Here is a 22,729-nt window from a genome sequence, read left to right as displayed (position 1 = left end):
CCACTTAATTACTTTGTATCGCTGCAAGATCAGTAAGTGTGTACTATAGGTAAAAACTATACATAGAAAGGAAATAAAGTACCATTACCTGAAAATGTACCATTTAAAACATAACTGCTGTATTTATTTCCTTAGGGCTGCCTTAACATAGTACCACAAAGTGAGTGGCTTAAAAAATAGAAATTTATTGTCTCTCGATTCTGGAGGCTAGAAGCCCCGAATCAAGATGTCAGCGGGCCATGCCGTCTCTCTCTGCAGCCTATGCGACTGCAGCCTTGCCTCTTCCTAGCTTCCTGGAGCTTGAAGACCATCCAGTGTTTCTTGGCTTGTAGATGCACCACTCCCAATCCTCCAACTTCATGTGACTTTCCCCCTCTGTCTCTTCATCTTATCTTCTGTGTGTCTCTGTGTCTAAATGTCCCCTTTTTATGAAGACACCAGTCATATCAGATTATAGCCCATCCCAATAACCTCATTTTAACTTGATTACCTGTACAATGACCTTGTTTCCAAATAAGGTCACATTCTGAGATAGTTGGAATTAGTACATTTTTCAGGGGATATATTTCAATCCAGAATAACTGTCAGGAAGCATTTAACAGGAGGCTTCCTGTGTGCTCTTTTGGATCTGTCATGAATCCTCTGTCCCTTATTAATTCCTGAATATTCAGGAATTAAGTAGGGTAGCAAACTACTCCCGGGGGCTTAGGAACGCATGCATTTCCTTCCTTAGTTTTTCCATATGGTGATAAGCAACTATTTACAACCCTCTTCCTTTTAATGAACCATATGGTAAAAGTGATTGTTTACAACCCTCTGTCTTTGATATGGATCGCCTTATATTTTCCTTGATAATTTGTAAGTCTGGACTTTTGATTTTTATCTTTGCTGCAAATAGCTACCTTATAGGACAGTATATATACTCACACAATGTTGAATAAAACACCTTTGCTCCATCAGAGCTTGGGTCCCCATGTCTTTCTTTGTCTCTCTCTCTCTCTCTCTCTCTCTCTCTCTCTCTCTCAGGCTAATTCTCTGGAGCACAGAGGCTCACTGAGCTCACTTTCTTGCCCTTGCAGGGCTTCTAAGACCCTCTGACTGCCTTCACCCCCTAAAGAGGGTGCCTGGTGCCTATGTGTAGCAGTGCAAGCCTTGTGCCAAAGGCTTTATTGGCTTTCTGCATAAACCAAGGAATATCAGCCTCTTTCTCTCTCTTTTACTTTCTTATCATCAACTCCAGACCACCAGGTTCCAGTCCATTAAAGGACCTCAATAAATAACCACTAATGTTTTCATCTGTATTGTACTCTTCTAATAGCTTTCTTATACAGGAATTTATATAGTTATGCATGTATGCATGCATTTTCAGATTTATGTACAAATATAAGATCACATTTATTCTTACGGGGTTGGCCAAAATGTTGATAAGATGGTACAGAAAAACCTGAATGAACTTTTTGGCTAACCCAATAGTTTTGTAACCTGCTTTTCTCACTAATGACATTTCTCAAAGTCACTGACTGTAAATAAATATCAGTCTATACTATATGCATAGTAGGTATACTAATGTCTGATAAGACACAGGAAAATAAAATGACTAAAATTTTACATGCCAACTGCTTTTTCTATATTGAGACATTTAATGATCATAGCATCATCATAAGGTAGTTATGGTGTTAATCTTCATTTTATAGATGAAAAATTGAGGGACAGGGAGATTAAGGACTTGGCTCAGGACTGCACAGTTAGAGAGCAGGACAGCTTGGCTTTGTACCCAGCACCTTATGCTCCAGAGCATGAGAAGCTGTCAAAGATTTGTTAAGTGACAGGAGCAGTCTGCACAAACATGCATTTTTTGGAGGTCATTAAAAGTAGCCCTCAGTATGGTAACATATTATACAAAATATTCTGCACCTTGTGACAAAGCAGTGATTTGCAACCATTGTGAGAGCATGTGACAGTGTGATAATGTCAGTTGGAAGTGAAGAATGTTAACAGGAAATGTAGAAAATGTCTTTGAAGAAGGAGCAATAGACAGAGATAGACACAGAGATATTGGGGGGTTAAGCAGGAGAGATATCCTATGGCTAACCAAGGATTAAAGGTCCATAGAGAGGTTTTTTGAAAAATCTTCAATGCCTTGAAACTTGAGTAAGTTTAAAAGTTTATATGAAAGAGCTGTCTTTTTCAGGTTTAATCTTTGATTTTTTTCATATAATCATTTTCTTTCTTACCCTCCTATTCCTGCCATAAATTTGATGAAACACCTCTAAAGGAACATTATAAGTTTTAAGCTCAACATACATTTAGTTATTAATGAATAGAAAAATGAGTCTTTGTATATCAGAGGAGTGCTATTCCTTTTGGGACTTTTCAGGGAGGCATCAGGTGGCTGGAATCCCAGTGGATGTGGCTGGATAATGCACAATCAGAGGCCTCCTGCACTAGTGACTGTGGCACCGGTCCAGAATTATTCTGTCAATGTATTGACTTAGGAAGCAATCCAGGAGCAGCTGTTAGCTAACACCACAGCACACTGCCCTGGTGCCATCTCTTAGCACACCAGGTGAGTCAAAGGCAAGCCTGTCTTCCCAGTGCAGGGACTGAATTAGGGTCTGCTCAGAGCCCCAATGTGAAACAGTTCTTATGAGTTACTGAAGTTAGTCAATCACCCAAGAAAGTAGAGAACCTCTGTCCCCAAACCTTTGAACTTAAGACAAATCAGAGAGATATTTGCTCCCTTCATCTGGATGCCTGAATTCTCATTATGAGAAAACAAGGAAAAAAGATTTATAACTTCTAAACTGCCACTAATGGTGGAAAAGGTGGTACCCAGTTGTATTTTTGAAGATGGCATAGCATACAGTGAGAATTTTTCTTTGATTTAATAAAATAGAAGCTTATTCTCTCATAGAACAGTCCAACACTGGTGTTACTTGTCAAGTTTTTCTCATAGATGCTTTTCCTGCAAGTGGGGTTACGGGAACTAGGACCTTCTATCTTGTGGCCCTGCCATTACCTTGAGACTCAGAGTTCTATGACAAATTCTCTGCTGGCAAAGAATGAGGGCAAGGAGTATTGCTTGGGGTGATTTTAGAAGCTAAGTGTAGGAGTGACATGTATCGCTTCTGTCCACATTCCTATGGATAGAACTCCATTACTTGGTGTTTCAGTTTGAGTTACCCACAAAGCAGAACTTGGGTGCTAGTATTTTCTTTGGGAGGTGATCCCAGGAAGCAGCAATGAAGCAAAAGCCAGAATTGAGTCAAGAAAGAGTTAAAGGCATCATTTAAAGGTAATGCGGACTACGGTTAGCTGGGACATCTGAAAAGTATACAAAATGTCTCCCAGAACTGTCTGTTAATAAGCTGAGGGTGGGGGGCTGGAAGGTTTATTTATCTCTGTCTTCTGTTGGTTAAGGATTGCTCAGGGGGGGACATTAAATCCCCTGCAATTCAGGGAAGAGCTTGTGTGGGGATTCTGAAGACTGTTTGAGTTGAATGAGAAGAATTTGAAGTAGGAAAGTGAATGGAAGTGGCCTGCTTGAGGTAGGACACTACCGCTATCAGAGAGAGCTCACAGGCAACCGTCCACAATAGCTGTGGATGTAGCCAAGGAGATACGATAGAAGGCAACAAACGTGCTTCCTACACATGACTTTCACCTAATTACAAGGGAAGTTAAGCAAAGTAGTATACTTGTGTATCGTAGAGGAAACGAAAATTGGAAAGAATCTAAATTTCCATAAGAAGTAGAATATTTAAATAAATTAAGAAGCATGTTCATTAACAGAAAGTTCTCTCACTTTCAAAGGGGAAAGAGTGAATTGCACAGCAGTCAAATATTATCCAGATTTCAGGAGTGAGATATGGACTTGGGGAGTTATAATTGTATAGGTAACATGAATTGCTTGAAATCATCTATTAAGTAGGTCTTCCCTGGTGGATCAGTGTTAACAATCCACCTGCCAATGAAGGAGACATAGGAGATGCAGGTTCAATCCCTTCGTTGGGAAGATCTCTTGGAAGAGAAAATGGCAACCCACTCCAGTATTCTTGCCTGGAGAATCCCATGGACAGAGGGGCCTGGCAGACTACAGTCCATGGGGTCTGAAAGAATAAGACAAAACTGATCACATGTGTGCATGCATGAGCACATACACACATACACACACACCTATTAAGTAAGGAATAAATAGATAGACAAACGTTTTTGAGCTGCTTATTTCACCTGTTTTCTGTTTTCTGTTTCAGGCAATGCTGAAGTCAATATCCTTTTGCCAGCCTATTCTTATCAGTTCAGTTCAGTAGCTCAGCTGTGTCCAATGCTTTGTGACCCCATGGACTGCAGCGCGCCAGGCTTCCCTGTCTGTCACCAATCCCTACAGCTTGCTCAAATTCATGTTCGAGTCAGTTATGCCATCCAACCATCTTATCCTCTGTCATCCCCTTCTCCTCTCGCCTTCAATCTTTCCAGGATCAGGGTCTTTTCAAATGAGACAGTTCTTTGCATCAGGTGGCCAAAGTATTGGAGTTTCAACTTCAGCATCAGTCCTTCCAATGAGTATTCAGGACTGATTTCCTGTAGGGTAGACTGGTTGGATCTCCTTGCAGTCCAAGGGACTCTCAAAAATATTGTCCAATACCACAGTTCAAAAGCATCAGTTCTTTGGCACTCAGCTTTCTTTATAGTCCAACTGTCATATCCATACATGACTACTGGAAAAACCATAGCTTTGACTAGCTGGACCTTTGTTGGCAAAGTAATGTCTCTGCTTTTTAATATGCCATCTAGGTTGGTCATAGCTTTTCTTCCAAGAAACAAGTGTCTTTTAATTTCATGGCTGCAGTCACCATCTGCAGTGACTGTGGAGCCCAAGAAAATAAAGTCAGCCACTGTTTCCAGTGTTTCCCCAACTATTTGCCATGAAGTGATGGGAGTGGATGCCATGATCTTCGTTTTCTGATTGTTGAGTTTTAAGCCAACTTTTTCACTCTCCTCTTTCACCTTTCATCAAGAGGCTCTTTAGTTCTTTGCTTTCTGCCATAAGGGTGGTGTTATATGCATATCTGAAGTAATTGGTATTTCTGCTGGCAATCTTGATGACAGTTTGTGCTTCATCCAGATTGGCAATTCTCATGATGTACTCTGCATATAGGTTTAAAAAGCAGGGTGACATACTCCTTCCCCAGTTTGGAACCAGTCTGTTGTTTCATTTCTGGTTCTAACGATTGCTTCTTGACTTGCATACAGATTTCTAGGAGGCAGGTAAGGTGGTCTGGTATTCCCATCTCTTCAAGAATTTTCCAGTTTGTTGTGATCCACACAGTCAAAGCCTTTGGCATAGTCAATAAAGCAGAAGTAGATGTTTTCATGGAACGCTCTCTGTTGCTTTTTTGATGATCCAATGGGTATTGGCAATTTGATCTCTGGTTCTTCTGCCCTTTCTAAATCTAGCTTGAACATCTGGAAGTTCAGAGTTCAGGTACTGTTAAAGCCTGGCTTGGAGAATTTTGAGCATGACTTTGCTAGCATGTGAGATGAGTACAATTGTGTGGTAGTTTGAGCATTCTTTGGCATTGCCTTTCTTTGGAATTGGAATGAAAGCTGACCTTTTCCAGTCCTGTGGCCACTGCTGAGTTTTCCAAATTTGCTGGCATATTGAGTGCAGCACTTTCACAGCATATTCTTTTAGGACTTGAAATAGCTCAACTGTAATTCCATGACCTCCACTAGCTTTGTTCGTAGTGATGTTTCCTAAGGCCCACTTGACTTCACATTCCAGGATGTCTGACTCTACGTGAGTGATCACACCATTGTGATTATCTGGGTCATGAAGATCTTTTTTGTACAGTTCTTCTGTGTATTCTTGCCACCTCTTCTTAATATCTTGTGCTTCTGTTAGGTCCATACCATTTCTGTCCTTTATCAAGCCCATCTTTGCATGAAATGTTCCCTTGGTATCTCTAATTTTCTTGAAGAGATCTCTAGTCTTTCCCATTGCATTGTTTTCCTCTATTTGTTTTTTCACTGATCATTGAGGAAGGCTTTTTCTCTCCTTGCTATTCTTTTGAACTCTGCATTTAGATGGTATATCTTTCATTTTATCCTTTACCTTTTGGTTGGACTTCCCTGGTGGCTCAGACTGTAAAGCATCTGCCTACAGTGTGGGAGACCTGGGTTCGATCCCTGGGTCAGGAAGATCCTCTGGAAAAGGAAATGGCAACCCACTTCAGTACTCTTGTCTGCATAATCCCATGGAAGGAGGAGCATAGTAGGCTACAGTCCATGGGGTCGCAAAGAGTTGGACACGACTGAGAGACTTCACTTTGCCTTCAGTTTCTCTTCTTTTCTCAGCTATTTGTAAGGCCTCCTCAGACAACCATATTGCCTTTTTACACATTGTGATAAAATGTCCCTATATTACATATTTACATATATTAATATATCTCTTGGGAGTTTATTTCAATAATGTAAACTCTCTCAAAAAGTGTATGACAATTCTCGTTTCTTCATCTTCACCTTCCTGGGGTCCCCAAAATATTTCAACTTATGTCTAACTGAAAACTGTGTTCCCATTTCCTTGATGTATATTGAAATTGAGCCTCTTTCACTCTCTCTCTCTTTCCACACATACAGAATCAGTTTTAAAATTTTTCTTATGTAAATTTTGGCCCATTTTGTTGGGTTCTTTCCATACTCAATTTTTGTCAGATAATAAGTGATAAATGTTTATTTAGATTTTTTTGTTTACATTCCTTAAATTATTAGTAACTTTGAACTGTTTCTTGTAGTAATTGACCACCTATATTTTTTCATCTGTGCACTATTTACAAATTTTGTCCATTTTGCTATTTTGTTCTAGGTACTAAGTGATTAAGGCTAATATCTTTCACTGATGCATAGATTTATCATTTTGATATATATTTACTGAATGTTTATTATTTTTCAGACACACCCACCAAAATTCATGCCCCAGATATTTCTTCTGAGATCTAGATGTTTATAATTATTGGAAATGCCCACTTAAAGAAAGAAAAGTATTAGTATCCATTCATACATGCATGAATTGTCAACAAAACATACACATTTCAAAAATACTTACCCCTGAGCACTCTGTGTGTGTGTGTGTGTGCGTGTGTGTGTGTGTGCTCAGTTGTGTCTGACTCTTTGCAACCCCGTGGACTGTAACTTGCCAGGCTCCTTTGTCCATGAGATTCTCCAGGCAAGAATACTGGAGTGGGTTGCCATTTCCTACTCCAGGGGGTCTTCGTGATCCAGGGATGAATCCCCCATCTCTTGTGTCTCCTGCATTGGCAGATGAACTCTTTACCACTAGCGCCACATGGGAAGCCCAGAATGACCACAAAGTAAAAAGGGTTCAGTGTGTTATCTGAGGAGAACCACTGGCTCAGTGTTAGTTTTTCTATGATCACTGTACCTATGGGAAGATATTTAAAAGGTACCTGATATATGTGAGTTTTCTTCTTCTCATTTTTAAAATGGGAATAATTGTATTCATATCAGACAATTATTTTGAGCAGCAAAATATTTCAAGTGTCATATACAGAACATGTATGTGTATAGGTAACTTGGCATGAACAGACATTAGTTCCCTTCCCTTCTCACATTCATCCTTCCTTTAAAGAAGACTCTTTTAGACCTACTCCAAATAGCATGATTACATGTTAATCACGTGGAAATGTTAACTGGAAACATTAAAAATTAACTTCAGTGTCATTTCTATTGATTTCTCTGATAATTTAGAAAAAAGAAAAACAATCACTGGGCCAGTTCCAGAGGGTTTGCAAATGAAAACTATCACCCTATCCCATTTTATTTCATATACTTTCCCACCCCTTTTTAAAATTCTATGTTATTTTCTAAAGAATAATGTGTAGTATGTGACCCATAAAGAAGAGTCCTTGCAGAGGAGTATTGCATTAGAACTTTAGAGACCAGGCACACCATAGAGTCTTGGATAAATAATGTTCCCTGTACTGGTTGATTTTTGGATAACATCTCAGATAGATATAGGGGTTAATGATATTTCATATGAGAAAACATGTATGATAAAATGTCAAAACACTAAATACACTTACTCATGAAGAAACAGGTGCATGTAAAATGGTGAAATCTGAATAAGATAGGTGGTTTGTACTTGTCAACCATAAAATTAATCAATAGTCAAATCTCAGAGAGAAATGGAAAATTTATTCAAGACAACCTGAAGATTACAACCCGGGACTCAGTCTTTGAAAAGAACCAGACACTGTTTCAAAGAGATAAAGGGAAGACCAGTATAAATGTGATTTTAGGGAAGGGGTATGTACAATCAAGCACACATATTGGAAAAAAGTTACTGCTATTTGCAAAGAACATGTATCTTAGTTAATGATTTTAGTGCTTTTCTAAGTATGAGAAGATGCAAGGAAAGTGGATTCATAAAATTTTTCTCCTGAAAATATCTAGCTATCTGAAGGCCAGTTCTGCTGCTTTTCATTGTGTCTCACTCCTGGTCTTCATCCTGAACTCCTTTCTGTGTGTGTTGAAGGTCAGGGACTTGTAGAACCTAGCGGTGAGCAACCTTCTTTAATTGTTAGGGCTTCTTCCTAGTTATAAACTTGACCAAGGGTTGGGAAGCCTTTCGTGACCATTTTGTTCCATGGTGCTAGGAATGCTCACTCACAGGTCAAGCCACGATTTCATTGACAGGCCAACTCAATATGTTATTACTGCTTAGGGCCTTTTGAAAGTGAAAGTGAAGGAGGAAACGGAATAGGCTGTATCTTGAAGCAGGACTCTATCTTGGTCCGGACTGTGGACTTTGAGCTATATGCCCAGTATCTATGGAAACGACATACCAACTGAAAAACCAGGCCGCCGGAAGGAAGAGCCCCAGGGCTCTCCATCGCCTAAAAGAATTATCTGTGTAACCGAATAGAATCATACATTCTATTATGCTTATTGGGGAATGACCACAACCTATTGTCAATTGTCCACTGTTAACTACCTAGGCTTAAGGCTTATGAATCACGGGTTAACTTAGATTGTATCTCTCTTTTCCCTTTGTTCAGACTAGTTTGAAGGAATTTTGGGGAGGTGGGTTTGGGCACGTTCACTTAGGGTATATAAGGTTTTCACAAAAACTGGTCAGGGTCCTTGGCTAAGAGGAGACTCTACCTTGGGCTCACTGCTGTAATAAACTGCACTCCACTATCTGCATTGTTCTTCTGAGTGAGTTTGTTTCCCACAACGTGTGGCTACAACAAAAGTGTTAGTCACTGTCTGACTTTTTGTGACTTCATGGACTGTAACCAACCAGGCTGTTATGTCCGTACTGAATACTGGAGTGGGTTGCCATTTCTTTCTCCAGGGGATCTTCCCGACCCAGGGATTGAACCCGGGTCTCTTACAGGCAGACTCTTTACAAACTGAGCCACCAGGGAAGACCCTTAGGGCTTATTAACAGTAGCTAAAAATCTCTAGACCACCTGTCTTATTAGACAATTATGGTCCAGGAAAAGATTCTTCCTTTTGTTTCTTCACATATCTAGAGTTACACTGTTACAATCATTCCTCTCATTTGGAATTACATACTTGGTCAATTGATTCAAGTCTCCAAGTCTTCATTATTATAACTGGTGATTCAGTCACACATTTGGTAATGCAAGAAAAAAAATAAAATAGGCAGAATACAAGTAATATTACTTGTAATATACAGAATACAAATAACATTAATCAGGTCATACATAAGTATTTAAGCTAAGACCTTCTATCAGGTGAAGGACCAAGTATATTCCCAAGTCATATGACCAGGTTGTTCTTCACAGATCACTATCTTTAAGGAAAATGATATACTGGCATTGTACATAAAGTTCACCAAAGATGTTTGCATGTACAAGGTGAATGGTGGGGCATTGTAACCCCTTACAAGACTGAGTAGGGAATGTTCTTTTCTAAGGAGTTACATGGGTGGCGTCAGAAAAAGAAAAATTTCCCTTTGTGGTTGAGCAGTTATTTCTGCTTTTGGGGAGGTCTGGTCAATACATAATACAGATGCACAATGCATACTAGAAGAGAAAGAGGAAGACCAAAGAAGTGGGGAAAATGTTTATGCTTAAATTTTTGTCTTACCTTAAACTATGAATTTTATTTCATTATACCAATGTCTATTTTCTGTTTGTGATATTTTATTGTAGCTACATGGGTTACCATTTAAGGAAAATGGGTAAGGGGCATAAGATATCACTCTCTATTGCTTCTTACAACTACATGTAAATCTACAATTGTCTAAAAATGTTTTTTTTTTAAAGGCATGATTGAAAGAAGACATACAGATGACCAAGAGCCACATGAAAAGATGTTCAACATTGCTAATTATTCAGTTCAGTTCAGTCGCTCAGTCGTGTCCAACTCTTTGCGATCCCATAAACTGCAGCACGCCAGGCCTCCTTGTCCATCACCAAATCCCGGAGGTCACCCCAACTCATGTCCATCGAGTTGGTGATGCCATCCAGCTATCTCATCCTCTGTCGCGCCTTTCTCCTCCTGCCCCCAATCCCTCCCAGCATCCGAGTCTTTTCCAATGAGTCAACTCTTCGCATGAGGTGGCCAAAGTACTGGAGTTTCAGCTTTAGCATCAGTCCTTCCAAAGAACACCAGGACTGATCTCCTTTAGAATGGACTGGTTGGATCTCCTTGCAGCCCAAGGGACTCTCAAGAGTCTTCTCCAACACCACAGTTCAAAAGCATCGATTTTTCAGCGCTCAGCTTTCTTCACAGTCCAACTCTCACATCTATACATGACCACTGGAAAAACCACAGCCTTGACTAGATGGACCTTTGTTGGCAAAGTAATGTCTCTGCTTTTGAATATGCTATTTAGGTTGGTTATAACTTTCCTTCCAAGGAGGAAGCCTCTTTTAATTTCATGGCTGCAGTCACCATCTGCAGTGATTTTAGAGCCCAAAAAAATAAAGTCTGACACTGTTTCCACTGTTTCCCCATCTATTTCCCATGAAGTGATGGGACCAGATGCCATGATCTTCATTTTCTGAATGTTGAGCTTTAAGCCAACTTTTTCACTCTCCTCTTTCACTTTCATCAAGAGGCTTTTTAGTTTCTCTTCACTTTCTGCCATAAGGGTGGTGTCATCTGCATATCTGAGGTGATTGATATTTCTCCTGGCAATCTTGATTCCAGCTTGTGCTTCTTTCAGCCCAGCGTTTCTCATGATGTACTACTCTGCATAGAAGTTAAATAAGCAGGGTGACAATATACAACCTTGATGTACTCCTTTTCCTATTTGGGACCAGTCTGTTGTTCCATGTCCAGTTCTAACTGTTGCTTCTTGACCTGCATACAGATTTCTCAAGAGGCAGGTCAGGTGGTCTGGTATTCCCATCTCTTTCAGAATTTTCCACAGTTGACTGTGATCCACACAGGCAAAGCCTTTGGCATAGTCAATAAAGCAGAAATAGATGTTTTTCTGGAACTCTCTTGCTTTTTTGATGATCCAGCAGATGTTGGCAATTTGATCTCTGGTTCCTCTGCCTTTTCTAAAGCCAGCTTGAACATCTGGAAGTTCACGGTTCACGTATTGCTGAAGCCTGGCTTGGAGAATTTTGAGCATTACTTTGCTAGCGTGTGAGATGAGTGCAATGGCCTAAGGAACAATGTTAATTTGGGGTGGAATTCAAGCTTCTTTTATGCAGTAAAGGGAGAAGCAGGAGGAGGTGAGGTCAGGTGGTAAGTAATAGCCTCAAGCAGCTGGGCATCAGCGAGGGTCTGAGGGAGGTTACAAAAGTTCTTTGTTCTTGGTCAGTTAACTTCTACTGGGATCTGGTCAAGATATTCCTGCAGAACTAGATAAGACAAAAGCTAATTTTTCTTTTTCTTATTTCCTTATCACCTTAGTGGAAGTAAAGTTTTTTTTAATTTTTTTTAAAAGGGGATATCAGGTACATCCTAAGCTGCAGGCAAAATTCTCTCAGTGATTAATGAGCCTGAGTTAGCATGACTAAACAAAGGCAGCTAACTACAGAATACAAAGGTAAGAACTAAAATAGGTTCAACATGGAGTAAGTATTATTCTTCCTTACAGTAAGGACAGTAGCCCCTCAGGCTCCTCTGTCCATGGGGTTCTCCAGGCACGAATACTGTGGTGAGTTGTCATTTCCTTCTCCAGGGGATTTTCCTTACCTAGGGATCCAATCCAGGCATAACTGCATTGTAGGCAGATTCTTTACCATCTGAGCCACCAGGGAAGCCCTCAAAATAGGTTCAATATGGGGTAAGAATTATTCTTCCTTATTACAAAAGTAAGTTGATATGGATTTAGTAGACTGTTTTTACTTGAATTAGTTTCCTAATGCTTCCTTAAAATACACATATATCATCCTATAAGGTAATAGCTGCAGAAGTCAAAAGCCCCAAATTAGAAGGGAATGGCAACCCATTCCAGTCTTCTTGCCTGGAAAACTCCATGGACAGAGGAGCCTAGTGGGCTACAGTCCATGGGGTCCCAAAGAGTTGGACATGATTAAGTGACTTTCACTTTTCTAACTCAACATAATTAGCACATTGCTTCCAAGGACAATAAAAACACCAAATTTACAAATCTGCTAAAGAAACATTTGCATCTGCTTCAGAAGACAGTAGTTATTTTAAGACTATATCAATTAAGTACATACAGATTCAGAAATTGTGTTGACTTATTCTATGAACAGAACTTATAATTTAGAATAAATTATTTTTTCTTTTAATTTAATTGTTCAAAATTTGAATTGCAAGTTTTCATGCCCATGTTAAAATATAGGAGTGATGTCTCTTAATATTTGGCTTCATTAGCAAAAGAATTTAGGAAACAATTATTGACGATAGTTTAAAATCAGCATCATCAAATACTAAAAAGAAAATCAATTAATAGCAAGTGATTTGATATTGCTTTTATCAAAATAATATAATAATAATACATTTTTGGAAGTTCATGCTGATGAAAGAGAAACATCTAGCCTTGTTATTAGTGGCATTGTGAATTCAGTTAATGATTTCAACATTGAGGATACAATTACTTGTTATGTGACATTGATGTGTTAATTTGAATACACGTTTTGGTGGAAGAAAATGTTATAGGAGGATAAATGTTTCACTAAATTAAAAAACATATGCATCAGAAATATAATTGGTTGTGTCACATATGTAATTAACCATTGTATAAAAAAGATGTATTATTTTTCAAATCAAATAGAGATGGAGATGTCCCATAGTTACACATATGAACACTCAGACATCTGTATACTCTATGTGTGTGTGCTTGTATGTGTCACAACACTGTAGAAAATACAATGTTGGTAGTTTACTAGTCTTGGGTAGTAGTTTCACAAATGTCAAAGAGAAAAAAAAAAAGAAAAGGAATAGAAGGAACAGGAACAAACATGGGTTACACGATGAATCTGTTCATTTGTGGACCATAGTTTTAAATGTTTTAATCAGAAATCTTCAGCCAAACAAAAGCCCAGAACCAGACGGCTTCACAGCTGAATTCTACCAAAAATTTAGAGAGGAGATAATACCTATCCTACTCAAACTCTTCCAGAAAATTGCAGAGGAAGGTAAACTGCCAAACTCATTCTATGAGGCCACCATCACCCTAATACCAAAACCAGACAAAGATGCTACAAAAAAAGAAAACTACAGGCCAATATCACTGATGAACATAGATGCAAAAATCCTTAACAAAACCCTAGCAAACAGAATCCAACAACATATTACAAAGATCATACATCATGAACAAGTGGGCTTTATCCCAGGGATGCAAGGATTCTTTAATATCCACAAATCATCAATGTAATACACCAGGTTAACAAATTGAAAGATAAAAACCATATGATGATCCCCATAGATCAAAGAAAGCCTTTGACAAAATTCAACATCCATTTATGATTAAAAAAAAAAAAACCCTCCAGAAACCAGGACTAGAAGGAACGTATCTCAACATAATAAAAGCTATATATGACAAACCCACAGCAAACATTATCCTCCATGGTGAAAAATTGAAAGCACTTCCCCTAAAGTTAGGAACAAGACAAGGGTGCCCACTCTCACCACTACTATTCAACATAGTTTTGGAAGTTTTAGCCACAGCAATCAGAGCAGAAAAAGAAATAAAAGGAATCCAGATTGGCAAAAAAGAAGTAAACCTCTCATTGTTTGCAGATGACATGATCCTCTACATAGAAAACCCTAAAGACTCCACCAGAAAATCACTAGAGCTAATGCTTTTGAACTGTGGTGTTGGAGAAGACTCTTGAGAGTCCGTTGGACTGCAAGGAGATCCAACCAGTCCATTCTGAAGGAGATCAACCCTGGGATTTCTTTGGAAGGAATGATGCTAAAGCTGAAGCTCCAGTACTTTGGCCACCTCATGCGAAGAGTTGACTCATTGGAAAAGACTCTGATGCTGGGAGGGACTGGGGGCAGGAAGAGAAGGGGACATCAGAGGATGAGATGGCTGGATGGCATCACCGACTCGACGGACATAAGTTTGAGTGAACTCCGGGAGTTGGTGATGGACAGGGAGGCCTGGCGTGCTGCAATTCATGGGGTCGCAAAGAGTTGGACACGACTGAGTGACTGAACTGAACTGAACTGAACTGAATCAATGAATACACTAAAGTTGCAGGATATAAAATTAACATAGAGAAATCTCTTGCATTCCTATACACTAACAATGAGACAACAGAAAGAGAAATTAAGGAAACAACTCCATTCACCATTGCAATGAAAAGAATAAAATATTTAGGAATAAATCTACCTAAAGAAACAAAGACCTATAAATAGAAAAGTATAAAACACTGATGAAAGAAATCAAGGATGACACAAATAGATGGAGAAACATACCATGTTCATGGATCAGAAGAATCAATATAGCAATTGATTGATTCAATGCAATCCCTATCAAGCTACCAATGATATTTTTCACAGAACTAGAACAAATAATTTTACAATTTGTATGGAAATACAAAAAACCTCGACTAGCCAAAGCAATCTTGAGAAAGAGGAATGGAACTGGAGGAATCAACCTGCCTGACTTCAGGCTATACTGCAAAGCCACAGTCATCAAAAGAGTATGGTACTGGCACAAAGACAGAAATATAGATCAATGGAACAAAATAGAAAGCCCAGAGATAAATCCACACACCTATGGACACCTCATCTTTGACAAAGGAGGCAAGAATACACAATGGAGAAAAGACAATCTCTGTAACAAGTGGTCTGGGAAAACTGGTCAACCACCTGAAAAAGAATGAATCTAAAACACTTTCTAACACCATACACAAAAATAAACTCAAAATGGATTAACGATCGAAATGTAAGATCAGAAACTATAAAACTCCTAGAGGAAAACATAGGCAAAACACTCTCTGTCATAAATCACAGCAGGATCCTCTATGACCCACCTCACAGAGTAATGGAAATAAAAGCGGAAATAAATAAATGGCACGTAATTAAACTTAAAAGCTTTAGCACAACGAAGGAAACTGTAAGCCAGGTGAAAAGACAGCCTTCAGAATGGGAGAAAATAATAGCAAATGAAGCAACTGACAAAAAATTAATCTCAAAATTATACAAGTAGCTCCTGCAGCTCAGTTCCAGAAAAATAAATGACCCAATCAAAAAATGGGCCAAAGAACTAAATAGACATTTCTCCAAAGAAAACATAAAGATGGCTAAGAAACACATGAAAAGATGCTCAACATCACTTATTATCAGAGAACTGCAAATCAAAACCACAATGAGCTACCATCTCACGCTGGTCAGAATGGCTTCTATCCAAAAGTCTACAAGCAATAAATGCTGGAGAGGGTGTGGAGAAAAGGGAACCCTCTTACACTGTGGGTGGGAATGCAAACTAGTACAGCCACTATGGAGAAGAGTGTGGAGATTCCTTAAAAAACTGGAAATAGAACTGCCTTATGACCCAGCAATCCCACTGCTGGGCATATACACCAAATAAACCAGAATTGAAAGAGACACGTGTACCCCAATGTTCATCCCAGCACTGTTTATAAAAACCAGGACATGGAAGCAACCTAGATGTCCATTGGCAGATGAATGGATAAGAATGCTGTGCTACTTATACACAATGGAATATTACTAAGCTGTTAAAAAGAATACACTTGAATCAGTTCTAATGAGGTGGATGAAACTGGAGCCTATTATATAGAGTGAAGTAAGTCAGAAAGAAAACCACCAATACAGTATACTAATGCATATATATAGAATTTAGAAAGATAGTATGGATGACCCTATATGCAAGACAGCAAAAGAGACATAGATGTATAGGACAGTCTTTTGGACTCTGTGGGAGAAGGCAAGGGTGGGATGATTTGAGAGAATAGCATTGAAACATGCATATTATCATATGTGAAACAAATCGCCAATCCAGGTTCGATGCATGAGACAGGGTGCTCAGCACTGGTGCACTGTGATGACCCTGAGGAATGGGATGGGGAGGGAGGTGAGAGGGGTTTCAGAAATATTGTAAAGTAATTAACCTCCAATTAAAATAAATAAATTAAAATTGCCGGGGTCCAGCCCCATGGATCCAGGGTAATTCAAAGGTGGGGACGGAGTCGGCGTCCTGGAAAAAACTTATTTAATTACATATATAGAGGGAGATTAGAAACAGACAGTGTAGTAGGAGAATTAGTGGAGAAAAGAGGCTGAATAACTGGTTTACATGGAATACCAATCACCACCTACATAGGCCACAGGCGTCTTTCCATTCTCCCAAAGGAGAGGAGGCACTGAGGCCTCCCCGGTCCGATCTCAGAAGCCCAGGCAGAATTAGCAGGCTTGGTGAGTACCCACATTTCAGATGGGAATTCAGCCAGGAAAACGGGGATCGAGAAAGAAACGACACGGGGGAATCAGTCTTTCCAGAAACTGATCCGATTTCTTTATTTTTCAGGTTTGTTTATATACCTTTTTGTTATACATAGGGATGAATACAGAGTCACGCGGGGGTCAGCAGACCTGACCCTTGTCACAATCAGGTGCTTCATATAAAATTATACAAAGGTCTGATGAGTTTCATCATCTTCTGGCCATGAGGTCTGCTGACATTTTATGGCCCTTTCTGATACCGGTCAGTTAACCAGAAAACTTATTTTTCCAGGGGTGATTTTTTCTTAAATCAGGCGCCACCCTCCAAATAAAGTTGCATTCCTATAGGGTGAGGGTGTAGTGAGTTACAATCAAGCAAGGAATTTACTTAATCTAAGGTTTAACATGATTAATCTTAAAGGTTAATACTTATTTCTCCTATATGCTAGTTATATTCATTATAAGGGCAGGAATATGGAGATTTAGCAGCAAATATTGGCTCAACAAATGTAAACCCTTCACCAATGTTTCCCTTAAGATCTATTTAGTCTTAAGATAGTGATAAAGTTACATTTTTGCATAGCAAGGACACAGTGATTTAAAGTGATTTATAACAAAGTACAGTGATCTATAACAAAAGAGAAAATTCATTAACTCAAAAGGTCTAGTATTGCTAACATCAAAAAACTACTATATTTCCTTTTCTATATTCCAAATACATTGATTAATATATTCCCAGGTGCCTAAGGATATGGAGGCCTGATGGCAATCATTGACTCATCAATGAAAAAAGCCCTATGCTAATACTCCAAACTCTCTGTGCTGTTTATGGTTGAGAGGTTGTCACACAAGCTAATCTGTCAGCAGAGAGGTTTGACCTGAGACATCCTTGTCACACCCAGGGCAGGGAATTAGCAGTAATTATTGGCACGACAAATGAAAAAACCCTTCATCAATATAATTCCTAATCAACCCACTATACTATACTAATGATCTTCTAACTTCTCAAAAGAGTCTGTATTTAGAAAGTTTTAAAACATCCCGTGCCTCTCATAGTTGGGAGGCTGTAAAAAATCACATGCGGCCAGATGAGCCTGATCAGGCAGGCCGGAGAACCTTCAGAGTTCGTAAGCTGAAACACTCTTGTCACACCCAGGAATTTTTATTAACTGGAGCTGCAAGTTAACTCCTTCTCTGAGAGAAATGGTTATGGGGGAGAGCTCCCCGTAAAATACTCTGGTTTTGGGGGTAGATGCCCGGGAACAGGGGGTTTCCTGAGGCTTGATCACGCCTTTGCCTATGCCAAGCTTCCTTCCTCATGACCTTTGCCATGAGCGGAGCTCCTCACGCTGGCTCCCTACATCAAATCATAAACATTTTAATGCTTCCTTTTTTTTCTTTTTTTAACTTTTCATTCTCTCTAGATGAGAATGGGTCAAATTTTGGAGTCCAAGTTTTCAGTATGGAGAGAAGTGAACAGAGAAGGCGAGAAGAAAGTTCGTGAGCTCCGTTTGGAGTGTATGGATTTTGAGGTCCCTCGGGGACATTCAGGCAGTGGTGTTCAATAGACAGCTGGCAAAGAAGGTCTAACATTCGAGGGAGGGAATAACCTGGACAGGTAGGTTATTGGGGACCATCTGTGTTTACAAGAAAACGGACAGAGATCAGCCAAGGAGAGAGAACACGTAAACTGAGAAAAGCGGAGGCTCAGAACAGAGCCTCCCTGGCAGCGCAGCTTCCGGGGGAGCACCAGCCCCAGGGCTCTGGAGTCAGGTGGAGCTGGTCTTGAAAGCGGGCTGTTGGGCTGTGTGGTGCGCTCTTGGCAAAGTCGGGTACCCTCCCTGCGATCTGCTGCCACAACTGGGGATAATGGACATCTCAGAGGGATGCTGGGAGAAGGCAATGGCACCCCACTCCAGTACTCTTGCCTGGAAAATCCCATGGACGGAGGAGCCTGGTAGGCTGCAGTCCATGGGGTCGCTAAGAGTCGGGCACGACTGAGCGACTTCACTTTCGCTTTTCACTTTCATGCATTGGAGAAGGAAATGGCAACCCACTCCAGTGTTCTTGCCTGCAGAATCCCAGAGACAGTGGGCCCCCGTCTCTGGGGTCGCACAGAGTCGGACACGACTGAAGCGACTTAGCAGCAGCAGCAGCAGCAGCAGCAGCAGCAGCAGCAGCAGAGGGATGCTGAGCGAGGACCTGAGATGCTCCAGGTAAAGCACCTGCAATCAGGAAGCCTCCCGCCTGCTGTTTGTAGGTCCCCCTTCTCCAGCCCCACTCCACCTCTCCGCCGCTGTCGGGTCCCTATGGGAAGGGGGTGAAGAGGCGGGGCGCGGGGCAGAGAGAGAGCTCGGTGGTGCGGCGCTCACGTGACCAGCCAGGCGCCCTGCAGTCAGGTCTCGCGCAGTCCGCTTGGCTCGCACAAGCCGCGCGGAACCGGCTCGCAGAGCTGCCCAGGTGGCGGGCGAGGGGCGAGCGGGCTTGGGCGAGCCCGAGGAGGGGCAGACCTGACCCGGGCCCCGCAGGTCAGTGTGGAGGTGGGCGCTGCTGGCGCCCGGGGCGTGGGTGGAAGTGGGTGCGGCTAGGATCCGGGAGCAGCGGGGAGGCGCGCAGAGAGGAGAGCCGCGAGACGGATGGGGAGTGGCACCGGGCGCGCGGCGTGGGCAGGTGGGGAGGGGGGACCCGGCAAGTGGCCCCGCCGCCTCCTCCACGCCCCTCCTCTGTGCCCTCACCCATTTTCGAGCCTGAAATGGGGCCAGAGGTGGGGGGAGCAGTGTGACTTTGAAACGTAGACAAATTTCTGAGAATAGCCCCCCTCTCCCGCTTCCCTGGTGGCTCAGACGGTAAAGCGTCTGCCTACAATGTGGGAGAGCCGGGTTCGATCCCTGGGTTGGGAAGATCCTCTGGAGAACGAAATGGCAACCCACTCCAGTACTCTTGCCTGGAAAATCCCATGGACGGAGGAGCCTGGTAGGCTACAATCTATGGGGGTCACAAAGAGTCGGACACGACTGAGCGACACGACTGAGCGACTTCACCTCACCTGAGCCTAGGAGGAAATATTGACCTCTGTGTAAAGGGCTGGGGGGGGGGGGGATTGTCTTCAAAGGAGGGTTCCCAGCGACTCAAGCAGCTTGTAAAGCATCCTGGTCTGGTGCCTGAGGCTTGATGAAAAATTTTGGCGACTGAGGTGCAGGGTTATGGGAGGTGGGGGAGGCAACGGTGGGGGAGGGCCCTGTGTTCATGGAGTTCCCAGCACATTTTCTTGTCTGCAGGTTTGTGACGCTGTTGTTCCTAGCGCTTTGCTGGGCTACCAAAAGAGGAGGAACCTGTCCAGAATCCCTGTAGGTCAGCGAAGGAAGAGGGCTCTGGACAAGGACCCAGAGGGCTGGGAAGTGTGGAGGGACGGGCCCGCACAGAATTGGGGGCCTCAGTGCCCACTTCCCAACACATTTACACACTGCAGCGCTGAGCAAGCATCGGGAAAATGGCAGGGCCTGCCAGGGAAGTGCCACGTGTGCACGAGGAATGGTGGGGTAAAGGGTGGGCAAAAGGCACTCTCGGAGGGCCAGACCAGGCCAGGAGATCCCTGACAAAAGGCAAGAAATGACTACTACTATCCGGACCTGCATTTCCCCCCAAACCCTCAGTCTCTCTTGTCTCCTCTTTGTCTTCTCTTCCCCCGCCCCACTCCCAGGACAGGAAAAGGAGGGGACGCTCAACTTGGAAAAACTCTGCAGTGAAAATGAAGCGAAGCCTGAGAACCAGGGCAAGATGGAAAACAAAGAACAGCCACTGGATGCAGGAAAACCAGGAGCAGCTTGTACTAGGGAAGATGAGGAAAACTTAGAAAACCAGGGAAGGACAGATCCCAAGGGAAAAACAGATGAGGAAGTATTAACAGTTACGGAAAGGCCAGAGAGTGAGACCAAGCCAAAAGAAGGAGCCCCAGAGAGCCAAGAAAAGCCAGAGAGTGAGGAACAAGCACAAGAAAGAAAAGCAGAGAGCGAGGGGAAGCCAGGGAGCGAGGGGAAGCCAAAAGAAGACAAGCCAGCCAGTGAACCAAGGGAACCAAGGGCTGGCAGAAAGCGCCCAGCTGGGGAGGATGTACCCAGGAAGGCCAAAAGAAAAACCAACAAGGGGCTGGCTCAGTGTCTCAAGGAATACAAGGAGGCCATACATGATATGCATTTGAGCAATGAAGAGATGATAAGAGAATTTGATGAGATGGCCAGGGTTGCAGATGAAGCGAAGAAAACCAGACAGAAATGGGGGGGGGGGGTTTATGTGGATGCAAAAAAGTTTACAGGACCCCTTCCACCCAAGGGGCCCAAGGGAACTCAGGGGTGGCTGCAGGGCCCCGCGAAAGGGCTTTGAAGACATTCCTTTTGTGTAGTGCCTCTGGCAGGCATTTACCAGGCCTTGTGCTTTAAAGTTTTGCAAATACTTTGCTTAGGTGTCACTCTTAATATCAACAGTCTTTGATCAAACTAGAGTACTCTGCTGCTGCTGCTAAGTCGCTTCAGTCGTCTCCAACTCTGTGCGACCCCATAGATGGCAGCCCACCAGGCTCCCCCGTCCCTGGGATTTTCTAGGCAAGAATACTGGAGTGGGTTGCCATTTCCTTCTCCAATGCATGAAGGTGAAAGTAGGAAATTTTTACCCATGTGCATTAATTACAAAGACATCATGATTCTTGGGAAAATAAAGTAGCTTATAATATCATCTACAGAATCAGTCCACTGTTGTAAAAGAACAGAAATTTACATAGTACATCTTGCACAGCAAAAGTAGAAAACTTTGTTTACTAAGTGGTTAACAGTAGTTTTACGAGTTGTGAGATTGTGATTGATTTATTTTCTTTGTTTTCTTTCTACTCATTCATTTTTTCCTTGAGAACCCAGATTACTTATAAAGAAATACTAAAATATAAAAAAAGAAATCAATATATTAAAAGCAATACAAAGAATTGTTTACTGAGTTTATGAAGACAGTGAAAACACTAAAATTCTTGTTGTCAGACTTAAAAATGTTATGTAAAACTCACATGACTTTTAGACTCATATCTGGAAGAATCAACTTGGCAGTTATAATATATCCACTGCTCTAAAGGACAATCATGTCATCTGTGAAATCTGGATAATAATTGCCTCACAGGATTGTGGAATGGATTAGATGAGATACTGAGTATGTAAGCTGTGTTAGGCTGGTTTCTAACATTTTTTAGTAGTTGAAATAGGACCCCATCAGACCCTTGGAAGAGGGTGGATGTAGATCTCACCTGTGCCCAGGAATAAGTCCAGGAAGCCAAAAAGTGGGTACCACCCTCCCATGGGTATTGCTAAATCTTCTGGGCACTGTGCCCCTTTGTGAGTCCTGTACCCTTAAGGTCTTCACTGCTGCTGATGAACTCGTGGCCCCAAGATGACAAAGTCCAGTTGATTTCCTTGGAATCCCCCTCAGTGAGTCCTAAACCTGCCCCACCCCATGACACTTATTGAAGTGAGGATAAAGCCCTTTTCCTCACTTTAGAGTTATACTTATCCAAGTGGGTAACACATCAGCGATGCTTTGGTCCCTAGGGGATTTCAAATTTTTGCATACAATGATCTTTCCACCAGATTCAGATATAGGAAGCTGGGATAAAACTTGAGTGGCACACATTGTACTTTTCTCATCTGTCAGTACCTTCTCAGCTCCATTCCTCTTTCCTTAGAGGAAATTATCTCCTAGGAGACAGATGCGAGGCCCTGCATCACAAGGTTAGCATATACTTGTGGTTTTTACAGCATTGCTACTCAAACAGTGGTCCATGGATCAGTTGCATCAGCAT

At 41.7% G+C, this 22,729-nt stretch overlaps 1 protein-coding gene across 1 annotated transcript; it reads left to right on the top strand.

Annotated features, from left to right (window-relative positions):
• The first annotated feature begins 20,670 nt into the window (after nucleotides 1-20,670).
• Nucleotides 20,671-21,273, top strand: TCEAL2 (transcription elongation factor A like 2). Its single transcript, XM_052663859.1, has one exon. It carries the CDS (start codon nucleotides 20,671-20,673, stop codon nucleotides 21,271-21,273), a length of 603 nt encoding a protein of 200 aa, XP_052519819.1.
• Nucleotides 21,274-22,729: the final 1,456 nt, after the last annotated feature.

The sequence above is a fragment of the Budorcas taxicolor genome, chromosome X, assembly GCF_023091745.1.
Source record: "Budorcas taxicolor isolate Tak-1 chromosome X, Takin1.1, whole genome shotgun sequence".
In the NCBI taxonomy this organism is placed as follows: Eukaryota; Metazoa; Chordata; class Mammalia; order Artiodactyla; family Bovidae; genus Budorcas; species Budorcas taxicolor.
Note: the sequence above shows the minus strand (reverse complement) of the source record. Positions and strands in the feature narration are given on the sequence as shown.

What these genes read in the sequence shown, in the direction of transcription:
- TCEAL2 (XM_052663859.1), top strand. Translation starts at nt 20,671, where the DNA reads ATGGAAAACAAAGAACAGCCACTGGATGCAGGAAAACCAGGAGCAGCT.